Source organism: Pinus tabuliformis, chromosome X, assembly GCF_031772625.1.
Source record: "Pinus tabuliformis cultivar Carrire ecotype Pingquan chromosome X, CPIR1, whole genome shotgun sequence".
Lineage (NCBI taxonomy): Eukaryota > Viridiplantae > Streptophyta > Pinopsida > Pinales > Pinaceae > Pinus > Pinus tabuliformis.
The window spans coordinates 545,856,592-545,882,346 of NC_142308.1; the positions used below are offsets into that span (position 1 = coordinate 545,856,592).

General features: G+C 40.3%; 1 protein-coding gene across 3 annotated transcripts in view; it reads right to left on the reverse strand.

The window, feature by feature from the left end:
* Positions 1-25,755, reverse strand: part of LOC149141154 (nucleotide pyrophosphatase/phosphodiesterase-like) — a 346,054-nt gene that overhangs the window by 243,238 nt on the left and 77,061 nt on the right. For 2 of the 3 annotated variants that reach the window (XM_089453118.1, XM_089453119.1), the window contains exons 4-6: positions 1,850-1,941; positions 1,004-1,076; positions 682-804 (exon numbers count right to left, since the gene is read on the reverse strand). The exons of the other annotated variant lie outside the window; for it this stretch is intronic. In XM_089453118.1, the coding sequence (XP_089309244.1) occupies positions 682-804; positions 1,004-1,076; positions 1,850-1,941 (288 nt within the window). The remainder of the gene's footprint in view (positions 1-681; positions 805-1,003; positions 1,077-1,849; positions 1,942-25,755) is intronic. 3 annotated transcript variants of the gene reach the window in all.

Consider the following 25,755-nt stretch of genomic DNA (forward strand, 5'->3'; position numbering starts at 1 on the left):
GCTAAAAATTGATGGATGGGACAGTTATGATGGGCATGGTGAGAGATCTGTTTACCAAAAGGGACCCAGTCTCCACACCTTTATTAACTTATTGTCATATGGTTCATATCTTTAGTGCACCAATCTTTGTTTTGAATCATTTATATCAGGCCAGAGCGGTCATTATTCTTTGTATTTATTTCAGTAAATTTTAAATGGTGAAGAATGTGGGCATAGGAGCTTCGATATTTGGTATTCATAGGCATAGCTTTCTATTTAATTTGCCTAGTGTCGCATATGTGTACCTGATGGCTAGGAACTTGCACAAAACAAATCTAATTTTCTTATTCTCAATAGCGCGGTACTATATTGCAAATTTGATAATAGACAACTAATTTCAATAAATATATATATTTTATTGAAAAAATGATCTACAATAAAATGGGTTTTTTGTTAAAGTGTAGCTAGGAACGGCAAGTTGAAATAAAATACTATTAGGACACATGACAAGCAGCACGGTTCCTAAATTCACTTAGGAAGTAACCTGAAATCTATAAATATCATCTATGTGCGGCATTTTCTGAGCAAAATCTATCAAATTTCATCTTCAGAAAAGATCATAAGATTCAAGACTATACATTATTAAGAATCTATAATTCTTATTCCTCTAGCTGTCAATATGATAAAGCAGGATGAGCATACATTAGACATTCCACCTGCAAACAAAGCAAAGGCAAAGTCAGCTCGCTGATTGATCAATCGAAGCCTCAATGTTCCTTTTCCTGTCTCTACATAGTTGACTGTTGAATAATTCGCATACTGGAACTGCAAAAGAAAAGATTTTTATGATTACAATGAGAAATCATTCCTAGGATAAAGTCATTTTCATAAATAAAGCTTGTAACTCTGTAGCTCTTAAATCCCCACTTTTCTAACAGCTATATTTCCTTGTTATATAACATTCTCTTTTATTCTTATAAAAAACTAAAACCTTCCTTTAAAAGATTGGAAATATACTCAATACCTTTATAGGTGCAGAGCACAATAATGGAACCTGATCGTCATTTGGCCCACTTTCTGGGTTGCAGGTCGTGGAACTGAAAGCCATTCAGATGAAGTTTGAATTTCTTAGTTCTATATTTAGCCACATCAACCTGAATTTTATGAAATATCATAGTTGTGCCAAATATAATAACTTTAGCAGACACTTTACTCACAAATTAACAAAGACATTTATTCAGCTCATCCTCTTCTAACTGAATTTTCTTTTATCTAAATCATCACAATATAAAAGGAGAAAAACATTGACAGACGTGATGACTGAGGAAAAATACAGCGAGTAGGATAAAACTCAAAAGTCCAAGAAACCAGGAGTTTACTTCATCAAGATTCATTGCGCAGCTAAGAAGCTATTTTGAAATACAATTTCATTTGAGCTTTGCATGAAAGAAAAATTTTAATTCAATAAGCATGCTGGAAATTGAACTGAATTTATTGTAATGAATTAAGGTAACAGACATGCTATGCAACTTCATCGTTGTGATGCACCATAAGAGAATTATTTGTGAGCATACTGTATTTTGTTGTATGGTCTGAGAACTTAAGGTTAACTGAAACATAACTTACAGTATAGATTTATCCTTGCAACCATTTTGAAATATGTACAGCCTAAATTCCAAATATAAGAGAAAATTGTACTTAAAACATTTTTCCCTCAGCTATTCTTGATGTTCTTGTGTATTCCTATATTATTTCAATTAATATAAAAATATAACATAATGAAATAAAAATTAAGATAATAAAAGTATTGGCTTCTAATCTTCATTCACGTCAATTCCCAGTTTATGAACAGTAATGAAATTTATTATACTTGAAATTTGCTGGAGAAAAGACAGCAATCCAGTCAGTTGCTGCTGGGGAAGGGTTGCTGTATTTCACTGTCACCCAGTCATAAGTTTCATCCTGCAGGAAAAATGGTCCATCGTGATATGAATATTTGTTCACAAGAGCTTCTTCACAACACATAAATTAACAGGCTAAGATTTTCATAGCATACAAGATATAAATCCACTACTGACTAAAATTTCCATAGAAGCTGGGTTAAAACTTCACATGAAAGCAACATGAGGAAAGGCTAAAAGAATGAGAGAGATTGAGATAACCCAGTGCACATTAACAGCAAGCTATGCTATTGGGAAAGGAAATCTCCACAAACAGTTTATGCATTCCCTACAAATAGAGAGAAAATAGAACATAAATAAAGTGCGTGTTGAAACCTGGTAACTGAACCCAAGAAACTTTCTCAAAAGAGATACCTAGTAAGATGATCAATAGCCTAATGAGCCATGTAAGGAACAAACCATCCAGGAAATTTTCAATGAAAATTATGGGAAGAAAAGAAGTTCTGAAGTTTGCAAGATAAATGTGGAATTCAGTAAACTGAAGAAAATAAAGGGAAAACATTCTTGGTCTAAAAGCGACTATAAGATCAATAAATCTTAGGAAAAAGAATATCCTTTTACCAATAGATTAGCAACATGCTCAAGTTTTCACCCCATTGAAACTCTATAGAGGATGTATTTCTCCTAATGACAGGTTTTTTATTCATCCAGGATATCAATACAATTTATTTTCTCTTTTCTTCGTCTCTCATACTTGATTCTATGACATTGTAAACAGGCATTGCAAGACTATGGTGTTTTTCTTCAGCCTATTTTTGTTGCATACAATAGATATTAGATCTGTTGGAATTATTTTGAACTCGATGAGCAAGCATATCGCATTGAGCAATTGTAGCAAAAGCAAGTTGTATTACATGTAGTGTTGTTGTGCAACAACTACAACCTCCTAAAGCTAGGAAGTATAAACAATCTCTTAATACTACTACAACGTTCCTAATGGGAGAATTAACAGTAATACCCAAACATGCACTAGGAACAGCGAGCAAAATATGAGACCAAAGCACCCAGTTTAGAACACCAGTAAATAGAAGCAAAAAATCTGAGCCATTTTATTAATATGGGGAAAATCTGAGCACAAGTGTGAGAACCCCCAATTCTCATTGCGTGCTACTATGACATGTTGCCCGCTGTTAGGACCCCTCCGTGCCTTGCCTCTGACCCCTGTATGTATCCAATAGATGGGAACCAAGCATCAAGAATTTGTCCCACATATGAGAAATTGATATGCTCCTACCAAACCACATAGCGAAATCTGATACCCCAAATCCTAATGGTGCACTCGGTCACTGCCCAGAGTCTAGATACCCTCCTATAGACAAAGTCTACCATCCCCTGTACCTCATGCCCACATAACACCTCGCGTCGTCCTGCCGAAAGTGCACCATGCAGCTCCCCAATCCTATACCTATCAACTCGTTCCCTAACCAAATGCCACTGCTAAGAAGTCTCTCTCTAGATACTCTATGTCCCATCTGACTGTCCCAAGTGAGCCTCCCGCATCCTGTTGCTCACAATGAAGGCATCAAGGGACAACATCCAACTCCTCTGTGTTCGCGAACAATGTGGAAGTGAGACAGGCGCGTGAGTTCCCATGGATATCATCAAATGATGTCCATCAGCGTCCTCATCGATCATGGGTGAGCCACACCCAATGGCATGTTTGTCATCCCTATTAGGCGGTCTCCCTAGAGGTAAGGCTCCAATATTCCAATGTGCAACATTACACATCACTTCATACGACCAAGCATCCTTGCGCTCCCCTGCATACAAACATGTATCTTCATGCCCCTTAGCACACGACTACACCCGGTTGCACCCTCTATGCACTTGCTGAATACCACTATCGGTTGCCATTGTGAAAATTCAAAAACCCGAATCCTATTGTAGCAACTGGAAATAATTCTCCTAATTGTTAAATTAATTTTTAACAATTTATTTACTGTTTGCTACAGCAAATACTGAATCAATCACACTGCAACCTACACAAATAAAACTACGGAAGAAATAAATGTTGGAAGAAATGTTAGCACACACACATAAATTTACATAGTTATTTTTAGACCAATGTCCCCAGAAAAACCCAACACGGGAAAATCGGTGCAGCAGTTGAGGGTTTTATTATTAAGCAGTAGTGAAATAATCTGAGTACAACTGGATGTCGAAACTGGCAATCCTACAGAAAAATACTGGCAAAAAATCTAGAGAGGAATTTTCCTCACCCCACTAGCAATTTCCAGACACCACTTTCCTTCTGAAATTCGGCCTTCTGAGGCGCTGCATAGCTGGCTGGACGGCTTGCCTTCTGTTGGATTCTGATGAAGTCGTTCTGCCCTCTACTGACTAGAAAGACGCTTCTTCGACAGTCTGGGACTCCTTCCCGGCCTATGGAACAAAAAACGTCAATCTTCCTCCGCAAATTGACTTTGCCTCTAGAGGCTACTGCGCAACTCTGTGTTAGCCTCACTGTGGCTCACTTGCCTCTCTGCAAATGCACTCGCCAAATTTGGAATCCTTCCTCCAGCTTCACTGTCCTTGTCCCTCTCTCACTTCTTCGATCTCACTGGCTCTCTCTCCAGCAACTAACTGTTGCTACTCTAGAAATCGATCTGCTCATGAAATCGAATTGCTCAAGTGATTTCTCCAAGCCCCATTGACTTCTTCTTATAATCCTTTGTTGAGACTTCAACGACCAAGATTAGATCTTAATTGATGGTTGGGATTAACTTGAAGTCGATCCGTGTGAGTTTCTAGAACATTCACACCTTAATTAATTTTGATTAATTAGTCATATTCCCTAAGTTTATACTTAGGAAATATTTAAAAAATGATTAATAATCTAATTAAGTCATTTCTAGGCGGAATTTCCTGAAACAATTTCTGGATTTTGGAGATCTCATGTATTCTAGCCTCTCCACAAAATTTCAAGGCTAGAACACATCCGATGCTACAAAAACTAACACTCCCTCTTAGCGAGGAATGTGTTCTAGAGTTGATGCCCCCTATAGCAACACCCTATCTCTGCATCATCTCCTATCACGCTATTGATGTTTGGATGCTGCTGCCCACCAACTATTGCACAACTATGATGTGTGTTGCATTTGTGTTGCTGTTGAGCTACTGCCAACACTACATCTGCAACTCCCTCTCCATGTTGCTGTTGCAACTAAAAAGCATCCTAAATACTGAATCGACTGTGCATTTGTCTCCCGAGTCTCTGACTGATGCTAGTATCTACGCTGCCACTGAGGCATTTGCGTTGTTGCTGACTCTGCATTGTGCCACCTGCACTGCTGCCAACTCTACACTGCACTCCCCAGCATCTGACTACAACTAGACTCTGTCACTCTGGCATCTAACTGCATCTACTGCCACTGATCCATCTTGCTACTGAATATTGCGGGCTCTCGTAGCAAGGTACTGATCCAAGAGGTGGACCTCCTCAAGAATCCTGCCCATCTGTAGCACTCTAGGGCTACAACACCAAGTCACCCCATTTGACTCCTGGGGGTATGTCAGCAAACATGGCGAAGTCTTCCTCCAACCTAGAGGACAGCCTATCGATCTCTGTTGATGCTGCCTGCTGGTCCTGCTTCTCCTCCTTGTCCTTCTTCCTGAGAGGACACTGGGTGTTGTAGTGACCAAGTTCACCACATCGGAAGCACTTGACCTTTGATAGGCCCTGTTGACCTCTACTGGTCAACTACCCATGCAGTACACCCCCTTTCTCTTGGCAGAAAGGGGCAGCATCTGATCAGCATGTCCGTGCCATCCTGCCATCATCAGCAACTTGATCATATTTGATTGTAAACCCAGTCTGCATGTATTAATTGTAAATAATCTTAGCAGACATGAGTCATGTATGTAAATTGCCTAGGTGGACCTAACTTTCTGATGGTAATCTACGTCCCGGAAGGTTTTTCGTCTCACCGATCCATGGATCGGCAGAGTTTTCCTTCAAACCTGACCCCAAAGCCGGGATGGATTTTGTCATTAGAACTTTAGGAGAATCCTAGTGTGTTGATCTGCTAGATTATAGTTGTGTCGCAGAACTGGGTGTTTTGTGAGGGTCTGTATTAAGTGGGTTTGTCCCCTTGAGATGTAAATTGTAAAAAGTCATCATGAAATGTGTCTTGAGGGTTGAAAATGTTTTAAATCCCCTCGTGAGTCATAAGTCCTAGGTCCTAGGTGATGTTTCCGAAGGCTTAGTTCGATGATCCATTTAAAAAATGAAATAAAATTTTAAAAATTTAAAAATTTAAAAAATTTAAAAATTTAAAAAATAATAATAAAATAATAAATAATAAAAAATTATAAAAAAAAAAAAATTTAAAAAATAATAATAAAAAATTAATTGAATAAATCGACGGATGAGATCAAGAGATGTCTTGATCCTCATCAACGGTCGAGATCATTTCTACATGGATCATTCGAACTAGCCGTTGGAATCATTTCCTTTATATAGAGTCTTAGGTGGTCATTTCAGATCAATTCGATCTGTGAGTCTGATACTGAAGAAGCTCTCTTGTAAATCTGTTTCTGGTTAATAAAAGAAGACTTTGGGGTCCATATCTTGCTGGTGTTACTCTCTTAAAATGCTGTGAGATTGTTTCATTTTCTGCATATGTTATTTTCAGCCGTTAATAATAGCTTTTTGTAGAGTATTGTGAGCACAGGTATCTTGTTCACTTGCTGGGGTTTGGGCGCTGTTAGGGTTTCTGAAGTAATGGCAGGTATCTCCATTACTTCCTGAGATCTAGCAACATTTTTGCCCTCTTTACTGATGGTTGTTTTGAGTTGTGCAGAAAACATTTTCTGAAGGAAAATTGTGGGCGTTAGGGGAAGTTCTCGGCTGAACCAGCCAACTCCCGCAGGCATTTTTTGCTGAGCCCAGTTGGATTTGATCCTGGGTCTATCATTCGGTTTATTTTTCTAATTTGCATGAGATTTTTCTGAAGTTCTTCACAGTGAAAACCTAAAATTTCTGTCTCTTCAAAATATTTCCGTGCTTATTGCTGAATCTGGCTGTTAGGGGGCCAAATCTGTACATTAATCAGCGGTTTAGGGTTTTAAATTTCTGCTTTATACAGTTTTCATTAGGGTTTTCAGTTTTGATTTTATGTATATATTATTCTTTGGGTGATTTCATCATTTCAGGTTGCAGGGTTTCTTAAGCATCCAAGGGTTTATCAAGGTTGTTCTGCTGTCCTGGGATTTTCAGATTTCAGAAAAATTTTACGCCGATTCTATCAATATCAGTTTCTGAGATTTGCTCTTGTTCATGCTATCAGCATCCATCATTGACGGACAAATTTATATGCATAACTTCGTTGAGCTTCACGGTCCCTGATCAGCGAATTTGAGCTACAGCACTGAGCGTTTCTGGGCGATCCATCTACATATCGGTGTGCTAAAGCCGTCAGCAGAGGAAGGCCAGAACCTGCAAATCAAAATAAAATAAAAAATAAATAAAAAATGATGAAATGTGGCTGACTGCGTTAAAGCCACCAGCTTCAGTCCTCGGCATACATTTTTGGGTCTCATCGTTTCTCCAAACAGCAACCACGTCCCGCCCCTTGCACCTGCAAATGCATAGCGTGATCAATCGACACAGGCCAATCAGCTGTGGTTGCATTATCGCAGAAAATACGCCAGCAAGATCCTCTTATCGTTCCCTTTGCCTGCGTTAAGATATTTTTTCGTTTAAGTCTGACGCGGATTTGTCAACCCGTGGATTTGCTTGGTGTATCATGTGCGGTGGTTTAATCTTTCAGCGCCCAGGTATCAATTTGATGAAGTCAGCGGCTCAGGTAAGAAAACCGATTCAAAACGTTGCTCAGTCCTCAGCACTATGTTTCAGTCGTTTATGATACCCTCGTTCTCGCCATTAAAAAAAACCATTCACGCAAACCGTTCTCACGTTCTTAGTATTACGCCTTAGCATCTTTTGCGTTCAGTTGTTTTTCGATTTTTTTTTTATGTGGTTACGATAGTTTGTTTTTTTAAATAGAATTCTATTTAGTCTTCAGATTCAAGGTTAGCGTAGATTGAAATTTGGATTTCAAATTTAATTTTTAGTTTTGTATAGTTTTTTGATTTTATGTTTAGGATTTAAATTTTGGTTAAATTTCAATTTGTAGATTTTAATTTTTTTTTAAATAAATCATTTTGTTTTTTTGGATTTTTATTATATGAAAACAAAAAATATATAAAAAGGATTTATTTAAATTAGTTTAGGTTTTGTTTTATTTAGTTTTAGAATAGATTTTGAATTTTATAAATTTTAGATTTTTCCTTTTTTTAGATTTTTATAATAAATAAATAAATAAATAAATTTTAGCTTTAGCTTTATCTTTTTAATATAGTTTAGTTTTTTTTAGATTAATTTTTAGATTTCCTTTTATTTTGCTTTAAAAAAAAAAAATAATAATAATAATAATTAAAATTTGTGGAAAATTTTCTTTGTCAAATCCAGTTATTTTCGGGATTTATCATCTTTCATGCTGAGATCTAAAATTTTCAAGTCGAGATGCGAATATGATATCTGGTTAATAATTCATGATTCTCGTGGTGGTTTAAGGCTTTCATCTTTTCAAAATTTTCAGTTGCCGGATATCGTTTTGGTCATGTGATTTAGCTGATACCTTTCGATGACAAATGATTGCTGTTCACGATTTACGTTTCTATATCATCTAACAAGTAATCATCTTAACTATAATCTCTTAAGGCACTGGTCTGCTAAATTAATCAAATCCATCGAGTGCTTTTTATATCGTGTCTCGTGTCTCCCAACCAACTGGTCTACAGTTGGTCTCATCATCTCACAGGGACTACCCCCCTTAGCTGCGGGAGACAGGCTTAAACGGAGGGATCGGGGATCAGAGTGACAGCCCCCGGTCTGAGCGTTGTCGTGTCAATCCGCGCGACAACATTTTTTGGCGCCGTTGCCGGGGACTTTGTTTTCTCGGCATTTCATCATCTTTTCATCATTCATCGTTCATCTGTCCACCATTCGTTTGAGCCGGCAACGACAACATTTTTTGGCGCCGTTGCTGGGGATAGAGTTTTTCTGTCCTTGGTTTTTCAACATCTTATCATCATTCATCGTTCATCTGCCTATCATTCGTTTGAGCCGGCAACGCCAACATTTTTTGGCGCCGTTGCCGGGGACGTTGTTTTCTCGGTGTTTCAAACGACAAATCATTTTTCTCATTTCTTATCTCTTCATCTGGCCCAGCAACGCCAACATTTTTTGGCGTCGTTGCCGGGGACAGAGTTTTTCTGTTCCTGGAGTTTCATCGACATTCATCTTCTCATATTTCTCATCTCTCATTCGGGCTGGCATATTCAACCTTTTGGGTTATCAATTGGATCTTTTATTGCTTTATTTTTTTTTTTCGCCATATCAGTAGCATCTCTTCGGTCTGTTTCTTGTTTGGGTGGCGACTCCACTTTCTCATTTTTCCCAGACAAGAAGCTTTCCTCATATCTGCTTGAGGTTACTTTTTGGATCCTAGAATCAGATTCATTGTTCAAGTGGCGACTCCACTTCTCTCATCTCTTAATTTTCTTGAGCAGAAATCTCTTTCTATCATCCATTTGATCCCTCATTGTTCATCATGGATTATTCATTTAAACCATGTCATTTTACTGATAATCTCCATGATCTTCCGAAAGAGGCCGTTGGTAAATTATTTAAGTTCTCGGGTGGTGATTCGGTGACTGTTAGACAACATTTAAACATGTTTACTTGTGTAATGATCTTATATTGTAGATTTCCTCAATATAATAATGAAGATTTCAAGATGCGTCTATTTGTCCTTTCTTTAGAAGATGATGCTTTGAATTGGTTTAACAATTTTCCTAAAGATTTTTTCACTTCTTTGGAAGACATTATCAATGCTTTTAAAGATAGATATGATAGTCCAAACAACTTGCCTTCTGCCTCTAAAATTGTGCAACAGAAAGACGATTCATCATGTCAGAATGTGTCATCCACCGAAAATATTGCAGATCAAGATCATCATAGTGGAAAATTAGGGACAAATGACAATGAAAGGGAAGAGCAAAAACAAATTTTACGAGATCTAATGATGTTGGTAAGAAATATGGAAAGCAATCAAACTAATTACGTCAATGATGTCAAAACTTTATGCACCCACCTGGAAAAACGTAATAGGGAGATTGAAGTCACGCAAAATCAGCATGCTAAAGAAATTGAGGCCATGAAAACTAAATATGAAACAGAAATTGGAAGCATGCAAAGCAAGATGTCAGTCTTAGAGGAAAATATGGTGACCATGAAAGTTGATCATGATAGGGAAATTGACTCTATGCAAAACAAGTTATTAACTATGGATGAGGAAATGACTATCATGACGTTCAATCATAATAATCAGTTGGCTGACATGCAAGCGAATCATAAAGAAGAAATAAATTTCATGCAGCATTACTTGATGAACATAAAGGAAGGAAATGTTAAAGTAATAAAAGATATGCAAGAACACCATGCCAGACAAATCAGAGCTATAAAAGTTGAACACTCTAGTCAGATGGATGCCATTAAAATACAGGTTCAAAGGTTACAGCAATTGGAAAATGAGAGAAACCAGGGAACATCAACAGATCAGGAGCCTTCTCATTTGTTGCAACAAGCTCCATTTTATTATGAGGAGGTTATTGATTCAATTGAAAGATGGTTAATTGAAGGTGATCCGGATAGACTTAAGAATGATAATGATCAGATGCGGGCTAAAGAAAGACATATCACGCATACTTCATCTGATAGTTTTGAAACAGAAAGTTCCAGGTCATCAGTAATTCAACCTGCCAGAAAGAAAAAACGTAAGAGAAAGAAAATAAGAAGAAGATTTGATGCATCAGACGGCCGTGAGCAGCTTGATTTTTTGATAGGAAAGAGTCCTACCATATGCAAAATTGGACATGGCACATCCGACAAGCAGCCGACAGATTTGCCTGAAAGCAGGCAAATGCTCAGTATGCACTATATTGAACACATCTGATGCCGTGGGGCATATTTTGTATCGTATTTCTATCCCTACTCCTTGTCTTTTCAGCATTTCATTTCTGTTTTTAGGATTAGATTTATTTTTCATGTTATTAATAAATGAAGAGCTTTTATCTTTCTTGTGCTTAATGTATATGATGATTTTGGACGGACGCTACTTATTTTTATCTGTGTTGTATGGGTGCAGATTCTGGATTCTCACATTCCTACAGTGCAGCAACGTGTCCCCAAGTAGAGCCAGATGTTGACCTCTACTGGTCAACTACCCATGCAGTACACCCCCTTTCTCTTGGCAGAAAGGGGCAGCATCTGATCAGCATGTCTGTGCCATCCTGCCATCATCAGCAACTTGATCATATTTTTGTAAACCCAGTCTGCATGTATTAATTGTAAATAATCTTAGCAGACATGAGTCATGTATGTAAATTGCCTAGGTGGACCTAACTTTCTGATGGTAATCTACGTCCCGGAATGTTTTTCATCTCACCGATCCATGGATCGGCAGAGTTTTCCTTCAAACCTGACCCCAAAGCCGGGATGGATTTTGTCATTAGAACTTTAAGAGAATCCTAGTGTGTTGATCTGCTATATTATAGTTGTGTCGCAGAACTGGGTGTTTTGTGAGGGTCTAGATTAAGTGGGTTTGTCCCCTTGAGATGTAAATTGTAAAAAGTCATCATGAAATGTGTCTTGAGGGTTGAAAATGTTTTAAATCCCCTTGTGAGTCATAAGTCCTAGGTCCTAGGTGATGTTTCCAAAGGCTTAGTTCGATGATCCATTTAAAAAATGAAATAAAATTTTAAAAATTTAAAAATTTAAAAAATTTAAAAAATAATAAAAAAATAATAAATAATAAAAAATTATAAAAAAAAAAAAATTAAAATTTAAAAAATAATAATAAAAAATTAATTGAATAAATCGACGGATGAGATCAAGAGATGTCTTGATCCTCATCAACGGTCGAGATCATTTCTACATGGATCATTCGAACTAGCCGTTGGAATCATTTCCTTTATATAGAGTCTTAGGTGGTCATTTCAGATCAATTCGATCTGTGAGTCTGATACTGAAGAAGCTCTCTTGTAAATCTGTTTCTGGTTAATAAAAGAAGACTTTGGGGTCCATATCTTGCTGGTGTTACTCTCTTAAAATGCTGTGAGATTGTTTCATTTTCTGCATATGTTATTTTCAGCCGTTAATAATAGCTTTTTGTAGAGTATTGTGAGCACAGGTATCTTGTTCACTTGCTGAGGTTTGGGTGCTGTTAGGGTTTCTGAAGTAATGGCAGGTATCTCCATTACTTCCTGAGATCTAGCAGCATTTTTGCCCTCTTTACTGATGGTTGTTTTGAGCTGTGCAGAAAACATTTTCTGAAGGAAAATTGTGGGCATTAGGGGAAGTTCTCGGCTGAACCAGCCAACTCCCGCAGGCATTTTTTGCTGAGCCCAGTTGGATTTGATCCTGGGTGTATCATTCGGTTTATTTTTCTAATTTGCATGAGAGTTTTCTGAAGTTCTTCACAGTGAAAACCTAAAATTTCTGTCTCTTCAAAATATTTCTGTGCTTATTGCTGAATCTGGCTATTAGGGGGCCAAATCTGTACATTAATCAGCGGTTTAGGGTTTTAAATTTCTGCTTTATACAGTTTTCATTAGGGTTTTGATTTTTGTGTTATGTACATATTATTTTTTGGGTGATTTCATCGTTTCAGGTTGCAGGATTTCTTAAGTATCCAAGGGTTTATCAAGGCTGTTCTGCTGTCCTGGCCAGATCTGAGAAAAGTTTTACGCTGATTCTATCAATATCAGTTTCTGAGATCTGCTATTGTTCATACTATCAGCATCCATCATTGACAGACAAATTTGAGCTTCACGGTCCCTGATCAGCGAATTTGAGCTACAGCACTGAGCGTTTCTGGGCGATCCATTTACATATCGGTGTGCTAAGGCCGTCAGCAGAGGAAGGCCAGAACCTGCAAATCAAAATAAAATAAAATAAAAAATGATGAAATGTGGCTGACTGCATCAAAGCCACCAGCTTCAGTCCTCGGCATACATTTTTGGGTCTCATCGTTCCTCCAGACAGCAAACACGTCCCGCCCTTTGCACCTGCAAATGCATAGCGTGATCAATCGACACGGGCCAATCAGCTGTGGTTGCATTATCGCAGAAAATACGCCAGCAAGATCCTCTTATCGTTCCCTTTGCCTGCGTTAAGATATTTTTTCGTTTAAGTCTGACGCGGATTTGTCAACCCGTGGATTTGCTTGGTGTATCATGTGCGGTGGTTTAATCTTTCAGCGCCCAGGTATCAATTTGATGAAGTCAGCGGCTCAGGTAAGAAAACCGATTCAAAACGTTGCTCAGTCCTCAGCACTATGTTTCAGTCGTTTATGATACCCTCGTTCTCGCCATTAAAAAAAACCATTCACGCAAACCGTTCTCACGTTCTTAGTATTACGCCTTAGCATCTTTTGTGTTCAGTCGTTTTTCGATTTTTTTTTTTATGTGGTTACGATAGTTTGTTTTTTTAAATAGAATTCTATTTAGTCTTCAGATTCAAGGTTAGCGTAGATTGAAATTTGGATTTCAAATTTAATTTTTAGTTTTGTATAGTTTTTTGATTTTATGTTTAGGATTTAAATTTTGGTTAAATTTCAATTTGTAGATTTTAATTTTTTTTAAAATTAATCATTTTGTTTTTTTGGATTTTTATTATAAGAAAACAAAAAATATATAAAAAGGATTTATTTAAATTAGTTTAGGTTTTGTTTTATTTAGTTTTAGAATAGATTTTGAATTTTATAATTTTTAGATTTTTCCTTTTTTTAGACTTTTATAATAAAAAATAAATAAATAAATAAATTTTAGCTTTAGATTTATCTTTTTAATATAGTTTAGTTTTTTTTAGATTAATTTTTAGATTTCCTTTTATTTTGCTTTAAAAAAAATAATAATAATAATAATAATAATTAAAATTTGTGGAAAAATTTCTTTGTCAGATCCAGTTATTTTCGGGATTTATCATCTTTCATGCTGAGATCTAAAATTTTCAAGTCGAGATGCGAATATGATATCTGGTTAATAATTCATGATTCTCGTGGTGGTTTAAGGCTTTCATCTTTTCAAAATTTTCAGTTGTCGGATATCGTTTTGGTCATGTGATTTAGCTGATACCTTTCGATGACAAATGATTGTTGTTCACGATTTACGTTTCTATATCAGCTAACAAGTAATCATCTTAACTATAATCTCTTAAGGCACTGGTCTGCTAAATTAATCAAATCCATCGAGTGCTTTTTATATTGTGTCTCGTGTCTCCCAACCAACTGGTCTACAGTTGGTCTCATCATCTCACAGGGACTACCCCCCTTAGCTGCGGGAGACAGGCTTAAACGGAGGGATCGGGGATCAGAGTGACAGCCCCCGGTCTGAGCGTTGTGCCACCTGCACTGCTGCCAACTCTACACTGCACTCCCCAGCATCTGACTACAACTAGACTCTGTCACTCTGGCATCTAACTGCATCTACTGCCACTGATCCATCTTGCTACTGAATATTGCGGGCTCTCGTAACAAGGTACCGATCCAAGAGGTGGACCTCTTCAAGAATCCTGCCCATCTGTATCACTCTAGGGCTACAACACCAAGTCACCCCATTTGACTCCTGGGGGTATGTCAGCAAACATGGCGGAGTCTTCCTCCAACCTAGAGGACAGCGTATCGATCTCTGTTGATGCTGCCTGCTGGTCCTGCTTCTCCTCCTTATCCTTCTTCCTGAGAGGACACAGGGTGTTGTAGTGACCAAGTTCACCACATCTGAAGCACTTGACCTTTGATAGGCCCTTCTTCTTTCGTTGCTCCCCCTGTCCTTGACTGGGACCCTTCAATGCGAGGGCCACATTGTCCTCCTCCTTCACCTGCTTCGATCTGCTGTTGCTGCCACTAATGGATCTCTTCACTAGGTCTCGTCTCAACTCCTCCTGCTACAAATCGGCCCACATCCTATCCCACCTTGGCAAGGTGTCTCTGCCCAAGATACTTTGGACAAATACCTGCCACTCCTCAGAGACACTGTTGAGTGCCAATCACACTAGCTCTGTGGGTTGAGGCATTGCCCCAACAGCTGCAAGTTGGTCCCAAATCTCCTGAATCCTGGTGAGGAAGGGGTCTATGCGTTCCCCTTTCTGCATCCTGGTGCATCTCAGCTTCTCCTCTAAGTACATCTTCCGTTGCTTAGAAGTGCCCTAGTACAACGTGGAAAGTGTATCCCACATCTCTTTGGCCATTCCCTTGGCCACTATGTGTGATACAATGTGATCCCGAACACCATCAAGGATCAACTTCTTCGCCCGCGCCATCTCCTTTCTGTACTCCTTCAGCTGATCTGCGTCCGTGGGGATAGCTACCAATACCACTGCATCTATGAATGGCTTCAGGCCACATTCATCCAGAAGGAAGGACATCCTTACCTTCCAGATGACATAGTTGGAAGCACCATCCAACCTATCCTAATCACGAAGCCCAGCAATGGCCATCTCAAACAATGTCAAAAAAATCCTCTTCCCTTTTGCTTAGTTATTCGCACTCCCTTCTAGAGTGAGAAACTTTGCACAGAACGAATGTTGAACTGCAAGGGAAATTGAATTTCTTGAGACTAGAAGTTCCCTGAGGAATCTTTTCCCTCAGTGTGTGCTCTTCTTCCACCTGAGGCTAGTTCTGCTCTAGCAAACTGCTGTGAAACTATTACGTCCAACTAGAGATCTGCTCTGCAAAAAATACTAGGGTTTCTCCCTCTGCCTTTGGAATCCCTTGATTTAGAGAGATCAGAATTTTTTGTCCCTCTCTCAGAAAAATCAATTCTTCTCAAGAAATTCGACCTCTTGGCAAAGGTGGTTGCGCTACCTCTAGGGTTTCAATCTATTGCCCATCAAATGAACAAGGAAACTCCCTCTTCCTTTACTTCTGCGCTCTGATACCATGTGAAAATTCGGAAACCCGAATCCTATTGCAGCAACTGGAAATAATTCTCTTAATTCTTAAATTAATTTTTAACAATTTATTCATTGTTTGCTACAGCAAACACTGAATCAATCACACTACAACCTACACAAATAAAATTGCGAAGGAAATAAACGCTGGAAGAAATGCTAGCACACACATAAATTTACACAGTTATTTTTGGACCAATGTCCCTGGAAAAACCCAATTTGGGAAAATCGGTGCAGCAGCTGAGGGTTTTGTTATTAAGCAGGAATGAAGTAATTTGAGTACAACCAGATGCAGAATCTGGAAATCCTACAGAGAAATACTGGCAAAAAATCTAGAGAGGAATTTTCCTCACCCCACAGGCAATTTCCCGGCACCACTTTCCTTCAAAAATTCGGCCTTCTGAGGCACTGCGCTGCTCTACGTAGCTAGTTGGACGACTTGCCTTCCGTTGGATTCTGATGAAGTCGCTATGCCCTCTACTGACCAGAAAGATGCTTCTCCGACACTCTGGGACTCCTTCCCGGCCTTTGGAACTGAAAACGTCGATCTTCCTCAGCAAATTGACTTTGCCTTTAGAGGTTATTGCGCAACTCTGTGTCAGCCTCACTGTGGCTCACTTGCCTCTCTGCAAATGCACTCGCCAGATCTAGAATCCTTCCTCTGGCTTCACTGTCCCTGATGTGAAAATTCCTACACTCTGAAGGAACCCCTACTGCAGCAAATCTGAATCTACTTCACCTACTTGATTTTTAAATTACATTCATCAAGTTATTCTTTTGAATACTGAAGCAAATTACTTTTGCAGCCTACACTAATTAAATATTTCATCCTATGAAACAGAAAACAAAGCAAAGAACAAGATATATAGGACACACTTATTTTTGGACACAATAGTCCCTGGAAAAACCCAGTGCAAGAAAATCGGTGCAGCAGTTCTGAGGGTTTATTATTATGCAGGAGAAATATCTTAATACAAATCTAGGATGCTCATCTAGCAATCCTTTACAGAGAAAATACTAGCTGAAAATCTGAATGATTTTTACCTCACTTCACTTGGCAGAATTCTGGCTGATCCGACACAAGACTGGCCAACCCCGGCTATTTCTATGATGGCTCCGCGTCACCTTCTCTGCCCTCTGCGTCAGCTCTCCCGATAGTTCCGGCAATTCCGGTAGTTCCCGACAGTTCCGGTTGTTCTGACAGTTATGGATTCTGCGTGACAGGCAACTTTTCTGCTCTGCGCTAGCCCTTCTGGCTCTGCTTTAGGACTATGTGGGCCCAGACTGACCCAGCGTCAGCTTTCCCAGCTACTGCGCTGCCTTTCTGCAAGCTCTCTCTGCCTCTCTGTTATGTATTTTCCGGAAAGTCCTTCTCCCGGATTCTCTCTGCTCCTCAGCTGCAAGATCTCCCCAATCGATTTTCCTCTTGAGAACTTCTCACCTCAGAAAATCGATTTCCTCAATCTCTTGTGTGTTTCCAAATGAACCCCAAGCCTCCATTTTATACTTTTCCTGTTGAGTCTTCAACGGTCAAGTTTAAGTCTCTAATCAACAACTAATCTTAAAACATGACTTGATCTGCCTTCTAGATCATTCTTACCCATATTTTGATTAATACACATTAATATTTTAATTTCCCTAAGTTTAGACTTAGGAACTCCATTAAAAATATTAATTATTTTAATAAAATACAATCCTGGTGGAATTTCACCAAATGGTGTTTGGGTTCTTTAGAACTCATGTTGCTAAGTTTAGGTATGTTCTATGCTTAGAGCAATTTATTTCAATTTTCACAATTAGCTCAATATCTTTTCCAGATTAGCAATCACATCAACATAATAGTAAATTGCAGATAGAACATAAACATAAATCGCAAAAGACAAGCCAAGACAAGAGGACACAAGATGTGGCACTAGCCAGGGACAAACCCCAATGTGGGGAAACCCTTGATCAACTCTTCTTATATGTTCTTCAATAGTTCAACAGAGAGAGAGAGAGAGAGAGTACATATAAAACAGAAGTCAACACTTTGACTTATCTAAATAAGAGCATAGATCATCTCTAAGAAGATGATAAATGAGGTAGTTGAACACAGCTGAAGACATGCTGCTTCAACTGATTCTCCAAGGTGATTCCATGTTGCACCTATCATTGCGTTGCACCTCATCGTCATGCTGCACCTCACTGTGTTGCACCATGCTACATCCATCATCACTATGCTGCATCTCATCAGACTGTACCCATCACTGTACTGCTGCATTATGCTGAGCTCTTCATTGCATTATGCTGCACCCAAATGCATGCTGCAATACCTCATCATCCTGTTGCTACAATACCTTCTTGCTGCTACAATATGTCCATCATTACCATGCTGTCCCATTTCTGCACCATACTATGTCCAACAACACTGAGCTACATCATGCTGCACCACTACTATGTGCACTATGTTGCACTATACATCATGTACCCATTGCTGCTCCTATGTGCACAATGCTGCACTATTCATCTTGTAACCCTTGCTGCTCCTATGTGCACTATGCTGCACTATACATCATGTACCCATTGTTGCTCCTATGTGCACAATGATGCACTATACATCCTTTAACCCTTGTTGCTCCTATGTGCACTATGTTGCACTATACATCCTTCTACTTTGTCTATAATGTGACTTTAGAACAGCGTTAAGGATAGCTGAAGGTGTGGCTTCTTTATCTCAACATTTAAGTGTGAGAGCATTCCTTCCATGACAGCAAGGGGATTCCTTTCATGACTGCGTATAGGATGAGGGCTTTTCCTTTCATGACAGCAAGGGCATTCCATTCTAAGACAGCGTTTAGGTGCCATCTCCATAACTGCGATTAGGGTCACCCTTGGGACAGCATATTAGGTGAGGGTTGTCTTCCTTGACAGCATAGAGGATTAGGGTTGTCTTCTTCACAATATGACTGCGTCTTCCTTGATAGCGTATTGGTTAGGGTTGTCTTCTTCACAATATGACTTTGTCCTAGGTCAAGGTCATGCGTAGAGCTGCTAGGGCATCATCTAGGACTGCATTTAGAGCATCCTTTAGGACATCGTGTATGGGAGCCTCTTTACTGCGGTTAGGGTATCCCTTTAGGCAGCGTATTAGGGCAGGTTTGGACAATGTATAGGAGCAAGGATCTCCTCTCTTGGACTGCGGTTAAACCACCCTCTTTAGGACTACGACTAGCGCAGTATTGGACCTCTTCATGACTGCGGCCAAACTGTAGCTAGGGCTCCTTGTTTAGTCTCTTTTCCTCCTGCGTCTAGGGCTTCCTCCTCTTAGACTTCTCTTCGACTAAAACCCAAAAACAAGTGGAGAGAAATCAAGAGTGAAGTGTGTGTTCAAATGACTATCAAGTCACCTCCTTTTATACAAAAACATTGAGCACACGTGGGGGTTATTTGGTTGCTGGCCGACCTTGACGAATTGTCCCATAACACAAATAAATTCATATCTCCATGAATACTTATCGGAATCGGATGATCTTTAGATCAATCCTATACCTCTCGATGAGAGGGATCTAAGAAAAATATCAGTTGCCATAAATAAGATGACCCATATGGAGTTTGGCCCTAGTTGTCAATTTTAACACATGTGCCTTAGCCTCTCCACCAAAAACTAACACTCCCTCTTAGCGAGGAAAGTGCTCTGGCAACAATGTCCACCTACATGTTGCTCTGTTTGTGAAGCACCTCCTTTCTGCACTGCTGCTGCCACCAACACTGTGTTGTTGTTGTTGCTACTGTACTGCTGCCCATGACACTGTCATTGCCACTACTGCATCTGTACTACAACTCCCTCTCAAACGTTGCATCTACTATGCTGCTAGCACTGCCACTGCTAACACTGCATCCATACTGCAACTCAGTTGCTGAGAGAAGCAACTGAAAAACATCCAAAATTAGTTGAACTTAGCTGTGTTCAGCATAATATAATGAAAGTTGGAATCTGACCATTGTTGATTCTAACCTTCTAAATCTTCTGCACTGCTGCCAACCTTGCTCTGCGATGATCAGTCTTTGGTCCCCAGCTACTGCATCTGTCCTCCAACCACTCCACTGCATCATCTAACACTAAGTCCATCTTAATATTGTTGAATCTTGGGCTCCCGTAACAAGGAATTGATCCAAGAGGTGGACTCTTCAAAGATCTTGCCCACATGTAGTCCTCCCAACTACAGCGCAATATCGCCCCATCTCCCGCCTGGAGATGCGTGAGCACTCATGAGAAACTCATCCTCGTCAATCTTTGCTAAAGCAGCCTTAGGATCATGTTTCTCATCCTTATCCTTTTTTTTCTATTGATTTTTGGTAGCATCGAATATGCTCTAGCCATGAAAATTGGTGGAGAGGTTAAGGCACATAAGATCTCCAAGACCCAGAAATCGTTTGGGGAAATTCCACCCAGATGGAGAGATATTAAAATAATTAATATTTTTAATGAGACCCTAAGTCTAAACTTAGGAAAATTAAAATATTAATGTGTATTAATATAATATGGGTGAGAAAGTTCTAAATAACAAGGATCAAGCCAGATCTAATCTTAGCCGTTGATTAGGGACTTAATCTCGGTCGTTGAATCGTCAACAGGAAAAGTATAAGAGGAGGCTTGAGGGTCAATTGGAGATACACCAAGTTGATCAAGAATTCAATTTTCTGGGGCAGGGTTTGCTGAGAAATCGAGTTAGTGATTTGTTGCAGCGAGGGGTAGTTCGGCAGAAGACCGAGAATACATAGCAGAGAGGCAGAGATAGTGTCGGAGAGACAACGCAAAGGAAACCTGGGCTAACGTAGAGGCAGCTCGAGCTAACGCAGAGGTTTGAAGGGCCAGCACTGGTGACGCAGGAGGCCAAGAAACTGACGCAGATCTGATGCAGGCAAACACAGAGGCTAGCAGAGTTTATGCTGACCTGAAGGACCTGCGATGTGTAGTTTTTGTGGGGAAAACTGAAAGCTGAGAGGTAGACGCACAACTGTAGAGGGCGATGCAGTCCCTGGAGGGTGACGCAGTTCCAGAGAGAAGCTTGGAGCAGCTTTTGCTGTCCAGCTAAGGAATAGTCGAAGGCACTGTGGGAATCATCATCTGGTTGATGATCAACCAGAATATCTGTCTCCGGAGCAAGGTACTTCTGCCAAGGAAAATCTCTGAAGGGTGAGCCATTTTTGGCACCCTAGTTGTATTCAGAAATCTGCATAATAATAAAACCCTCATATTTGCTGCACCGGTTTTCCAACGTTGGGTTTTTCCAGGGACGATTGTCCAAAACTAACGGTGTCCCTTGTGTTGTCTCAGTTTATTTCAGTTGTTGATCTGGATGTTTGTGAAGACTACAATTGTGTTTATTTCGATATTTATGCATATAAATAACTTGCTAATGTAAAGAACAAGTAGCAGATAATAAACCAGATATTGCAATAAGGATTTCTGAAGTGTTAGATTCAGAAATTTTCACATGGTATCAGAGAGATTGCAGATCACAGAAGGACTGAAGACGCCAGCAGGAGAAATCTGAAAAAATTTGCAGTAGAAGCAACTGTCCCGAGAGACAACGTTGTTCCAGAGCTGAAGCGGCAAGAGAAGAGGTGACGCAATGCTTAGAGGGTGACGCAAAGCCTGCATCAGCATTTCGAGCCAGGAAAGGGGCCAGCACAGAGGCAAAGAGGGGCAGATCAAGCCTACGCAGTGCCCAGTCATCTTTCTCAACCAAGAAGGCTTGACGTTGTGGCCAGGAGGAGAAAATTCAGCCCAAGCCGTGATTGCGCAGAGCCTGAAAGGCTCAGTTTCTTCAGTTGTCGGGGCTTGGGGAGCTGTGGGCAGATTGTGAATTGAGGAGCTAGTGGGATGTTGTTTCTGTCAAAGCAGAACAGTGTCTAAGGAGATGGAACCAAGGTAGAGGGAATCACTACCTCGTCGGATTTCTAGCCAAGGAATCCAGATCCGTGTTGCAGTCGCAAAGGAGGATTGGAGAGGAGCGGTTCAATAGTTGGCAGAAGCATTTCCAGAAGGGAAATCAGGACTCAGAGGGAGATTTCCGGAAAGGGAGTCCATAAGAGGAGCTGAAATGGAAGTGAACGGACTGAGGGATCAGGACAGGTTGGACGAGGCATCCAACTTTGTCATCTAGAAGGCCAGGATCCTAGCAATCCTGGATCGACATCGCATCAAGGACTTTGCCTTGAAAGTAGTGGCTATCCCAGTTGACGCAGTTGAGAATGAGAAGTATGAGGCAATGGCAAGGGTGAAGTGCATGATCCTAGACAAGGTCAAAGATCATGTCATACCACATATTGTTGAGAAGAACACAATAAAGGAGATGTGGGACACCCTGACCACCTTATACCAGGGCTCTTCTGTGCAGCGGAAGATGTTATTGGAGAATCAGTTGAGGTCATATCATATGCATAAGGGAGAGCAGATAGATCCATTCCTCCGCAAGTTGTAAGAAATTCGGGACCATCTTACTTCCGTGGGGTCTACACCAGATCCAGAGTTTATGGTCAGGACTACTCTGAATGCAGTCTCTGAGGACTAGGAGACGTTTGTCCAAAGCATCTTGGGCAGAGCGACTCTCCCCAGTTGGGAGGAGATGTGGGCAGCTCTTCGACACGAAGAGGTCAGGAGGTTGACCAAGGCGAGGAGTAGTGGTAAGGGAGTTCGAGTCAAGAAAGAGGTGGAGCAAGATGTAGCTCTAGCATCTACGAGATAGCAAGGGAAGAGGAAGAAGAAGGACATCTCCAAGGTTAAGTGCTTCCATTGTGGGGAGCTACGACTGTAAGAACTGTGAATTATTTTAACAACTATTCCTTATGAACAGAATAAGAAATAATAAATGCAGAGACAGTAAAGGCTTCTGAAATTACACATCATGATCCTGTAATAAAAATTTCCTAAATTTTATAAATTTAATTGACAGAACCAATGAAAGTACTTACCTGTAATCTTACGGTCGATGATGCCTCAACTGCTCCTGCTTCGGTTACCAAAAGACCGAAACCACCCAGCCAAACTGAGCAGAACCTTGCTACTCAGTCCAGTAAACTTCTCAGTTGAAGCAGACTGTTCCCCCGTGCCCAGAAACCTCAGAACAAGTAAGGCCCAACTCTTCCTGATCATAAACAGACTCTGTGTATAAGTTTTTCTCCTCCTTTCTCCCCCCTTCCTCCAACCGTCCCTTCCTTCTTATAAATTTCCATTACCGACATCCTCCATCACCGTGTCTAAATTATGATACGTGTCGATTTTTATAAACCAAATCTGATTTGATTTTATCTGCATATCTTAATTTGAAATAAAGTTTATTTATTAATTTTAATTTATTTAATTTTTAATTTTTAATTTTTAATTTAATTATTTTTATTTAATTTCATAAATATTAATTTACTATAAGTGGGTCATTACAAGGACATTATGCATCCCAGTGTCCTAGGAAGAAAAGCAAGGGAGAGGCTTCTGATTCAAAGGCAGCTCCAGCTAAGGTGGAGAAAGAGGTCGAGACTAATGACGATTGTGCCATGAGTGCTCATGCGCCTCTAGAGAAGAGGTGGGGAGACATCGAATTGTAGTCAGGAGAACTATATGTTGCGGGCAGGATCCTTGAGGTACCCAAACTCTTGGATCACATACGACTACGGGAGCCCTTAACGACAATAGCATGATGACAGGTGTTGGGTGGAGCAAAATGTAGTGGAGCAGCAAGGCAGTGCTCGAGTGCAGAAATCTGAGGCAGCGCAGTGGAGGTTTCAGCAATGCGAGAGGCACAAAGGTGTATGCAGCAGCACAGTAGCAACAATGTTGATTTGGGGTAGCATCGGATGTGCTCTAGCCATGAAAAATGGTGGAGAGGCTAAAGCACATGAGATCTCCAAGACCCAGAAATGGTTTGGGGAAATTCCACCCGGTTAGAGAGATATTAAAATAATTAACATTTTTAATGGGTTTCGAAGTCTAAACTTAGGAAAATACAAATATTAATGGGTATTAATATAAAACTGGGTGAGAATGTTCTAAAAAACATGGATCAAGCAAAATCTAATCTTAGTGGTTCATTAGAGATTTAATCTCGATTGTTGAAGACTCAACAGAAAAAAGTATAAGAGGAGGCTTGAGGGTCAGTTGGAGATACACCAAGATTGATCAGTCAGTTCGATTTTCTGGAGCGGGGTTTGCTGAGAAAATTCGAACAAGTGATCTGAGTTGCAGCGAGGGGCAGTGAGTGCATAGCAGAGAGGCAGAGATAGTGCCAAAGGACCAGCGTAGAGATTGAGGAGGCTACGCAGAGCCAGCAGGAGCCACGCAGAGGGCCAGAGTGACTGCACAGAGGCTAGCAGGGCCTGCGTGGGTGACGCAGAAGGCCAGAGAGCCAGTGCAAAGCAACAGAAGGCTGACAAAGGGGGTTTCAGAGTGACACAGAGGCTAGGAGGGATGATGCAGAGCCTCAGAGAAGCGTTGGAGAGATTTTCGTGGAGCAGACTTGCTGAATATCTGCTTCCGAAGAGAGGTATTACTGCCAGATAGATATCTCTGTTGGGTGAGCCAATTTGGCACCCTAGTTGTACTCAAGAAAGCTGCTTAATAATAAAACCCTCAGAACTGTTGCACCGGTTTTCCCAAGTTGGGTTTTTTCGGGGACGATTGTCCAAAAATAACGGTGTCCCTTGTGTGTTTGTCTGTTATTTTCAATTGATGATCTGTAGATGGTTGAGACTGCATTTGTGTTTATTTTCAGTATTTATATGGTTAAATAACTTGTTAAGAAATAAACAAGTAGGTGAAATAAACCAAATAATGCAGGAAGAATTTCTAACGTGTTAAACTTAGAAATTTCAACATGGTATCAGAGCGTTGCAAATCACAGGAGAGCTAAAGGCACTAGCTAAATCAGAAAATTTGCAGTAGAAACAGTTGTCTCGAGAGATAGAGTTGTTCCTAAGCAGAAGGCAGCAGTGAAGGAGTGATGCAGAGGGCTTGCATCATCATTTCGAGCCAGATAGAGGGTCAACGCAGAGGAAGAAGAGGCTCACGAAGAGCCACGTCATCCTACTCAGTCAGGTAGGCTTGACGCAGTTGGCCAGAGGAGCGATTCAGCCTTGCTGGGATTGCGCAGAGCTAAGAGGCTCAGTTTCTTCAGCTGTTGGGGCCTAGGGAGTTGTGGGCAGATTGTGGATTGGGAAACTGGTGGGGTGCTATTGCTGTCGAAGCAGAACAGTACCTAACGGGACAGAACCAAGGTAGAGGGAACCGCTGCCTTGAGGGATTTCTAGCCAAGAAATCCAGATCCGTGTTGCAGGTGCATAGAGGATCGGAGAGGAGCAGTTCGACAGTTGCAAGGAGAGAACTTCCAGAAGGGAAGTCGAGGCTCAGAGGGAGTCTAGGAGAAGAGCGGAGATGGAAATGAACAAACTGAGGGATCATGACAGGTTGGACGGGGCTTCCAACTTTGTCATCTGGAGGGCCAGGATCTTGTTTGTTCTGGATAGACATCGCATCAAGGGCCTCGCCTTGAGAACCGTGGCTATCCTAGTCAACTCGGCTAATAATGGAAGGTATGAGGATGCAATGGCCAAGGCAAAGTGCATAATCTTTAATGGGTCAAGGATCATGTAGTTTAGCATATTGCTGAGAAGAACACGACAAAGGAGATGTGGGATACCTTGACGACATTGTATCAGGGCACTTTCGTGCAGAGGAAAATGCTACTAGAGAATTAGCTGCGATCGTATCAAATGCAGAAGGGGGAGCAGATAGATCTATACCTCAGTAGGTTGCAGGAGATTTAG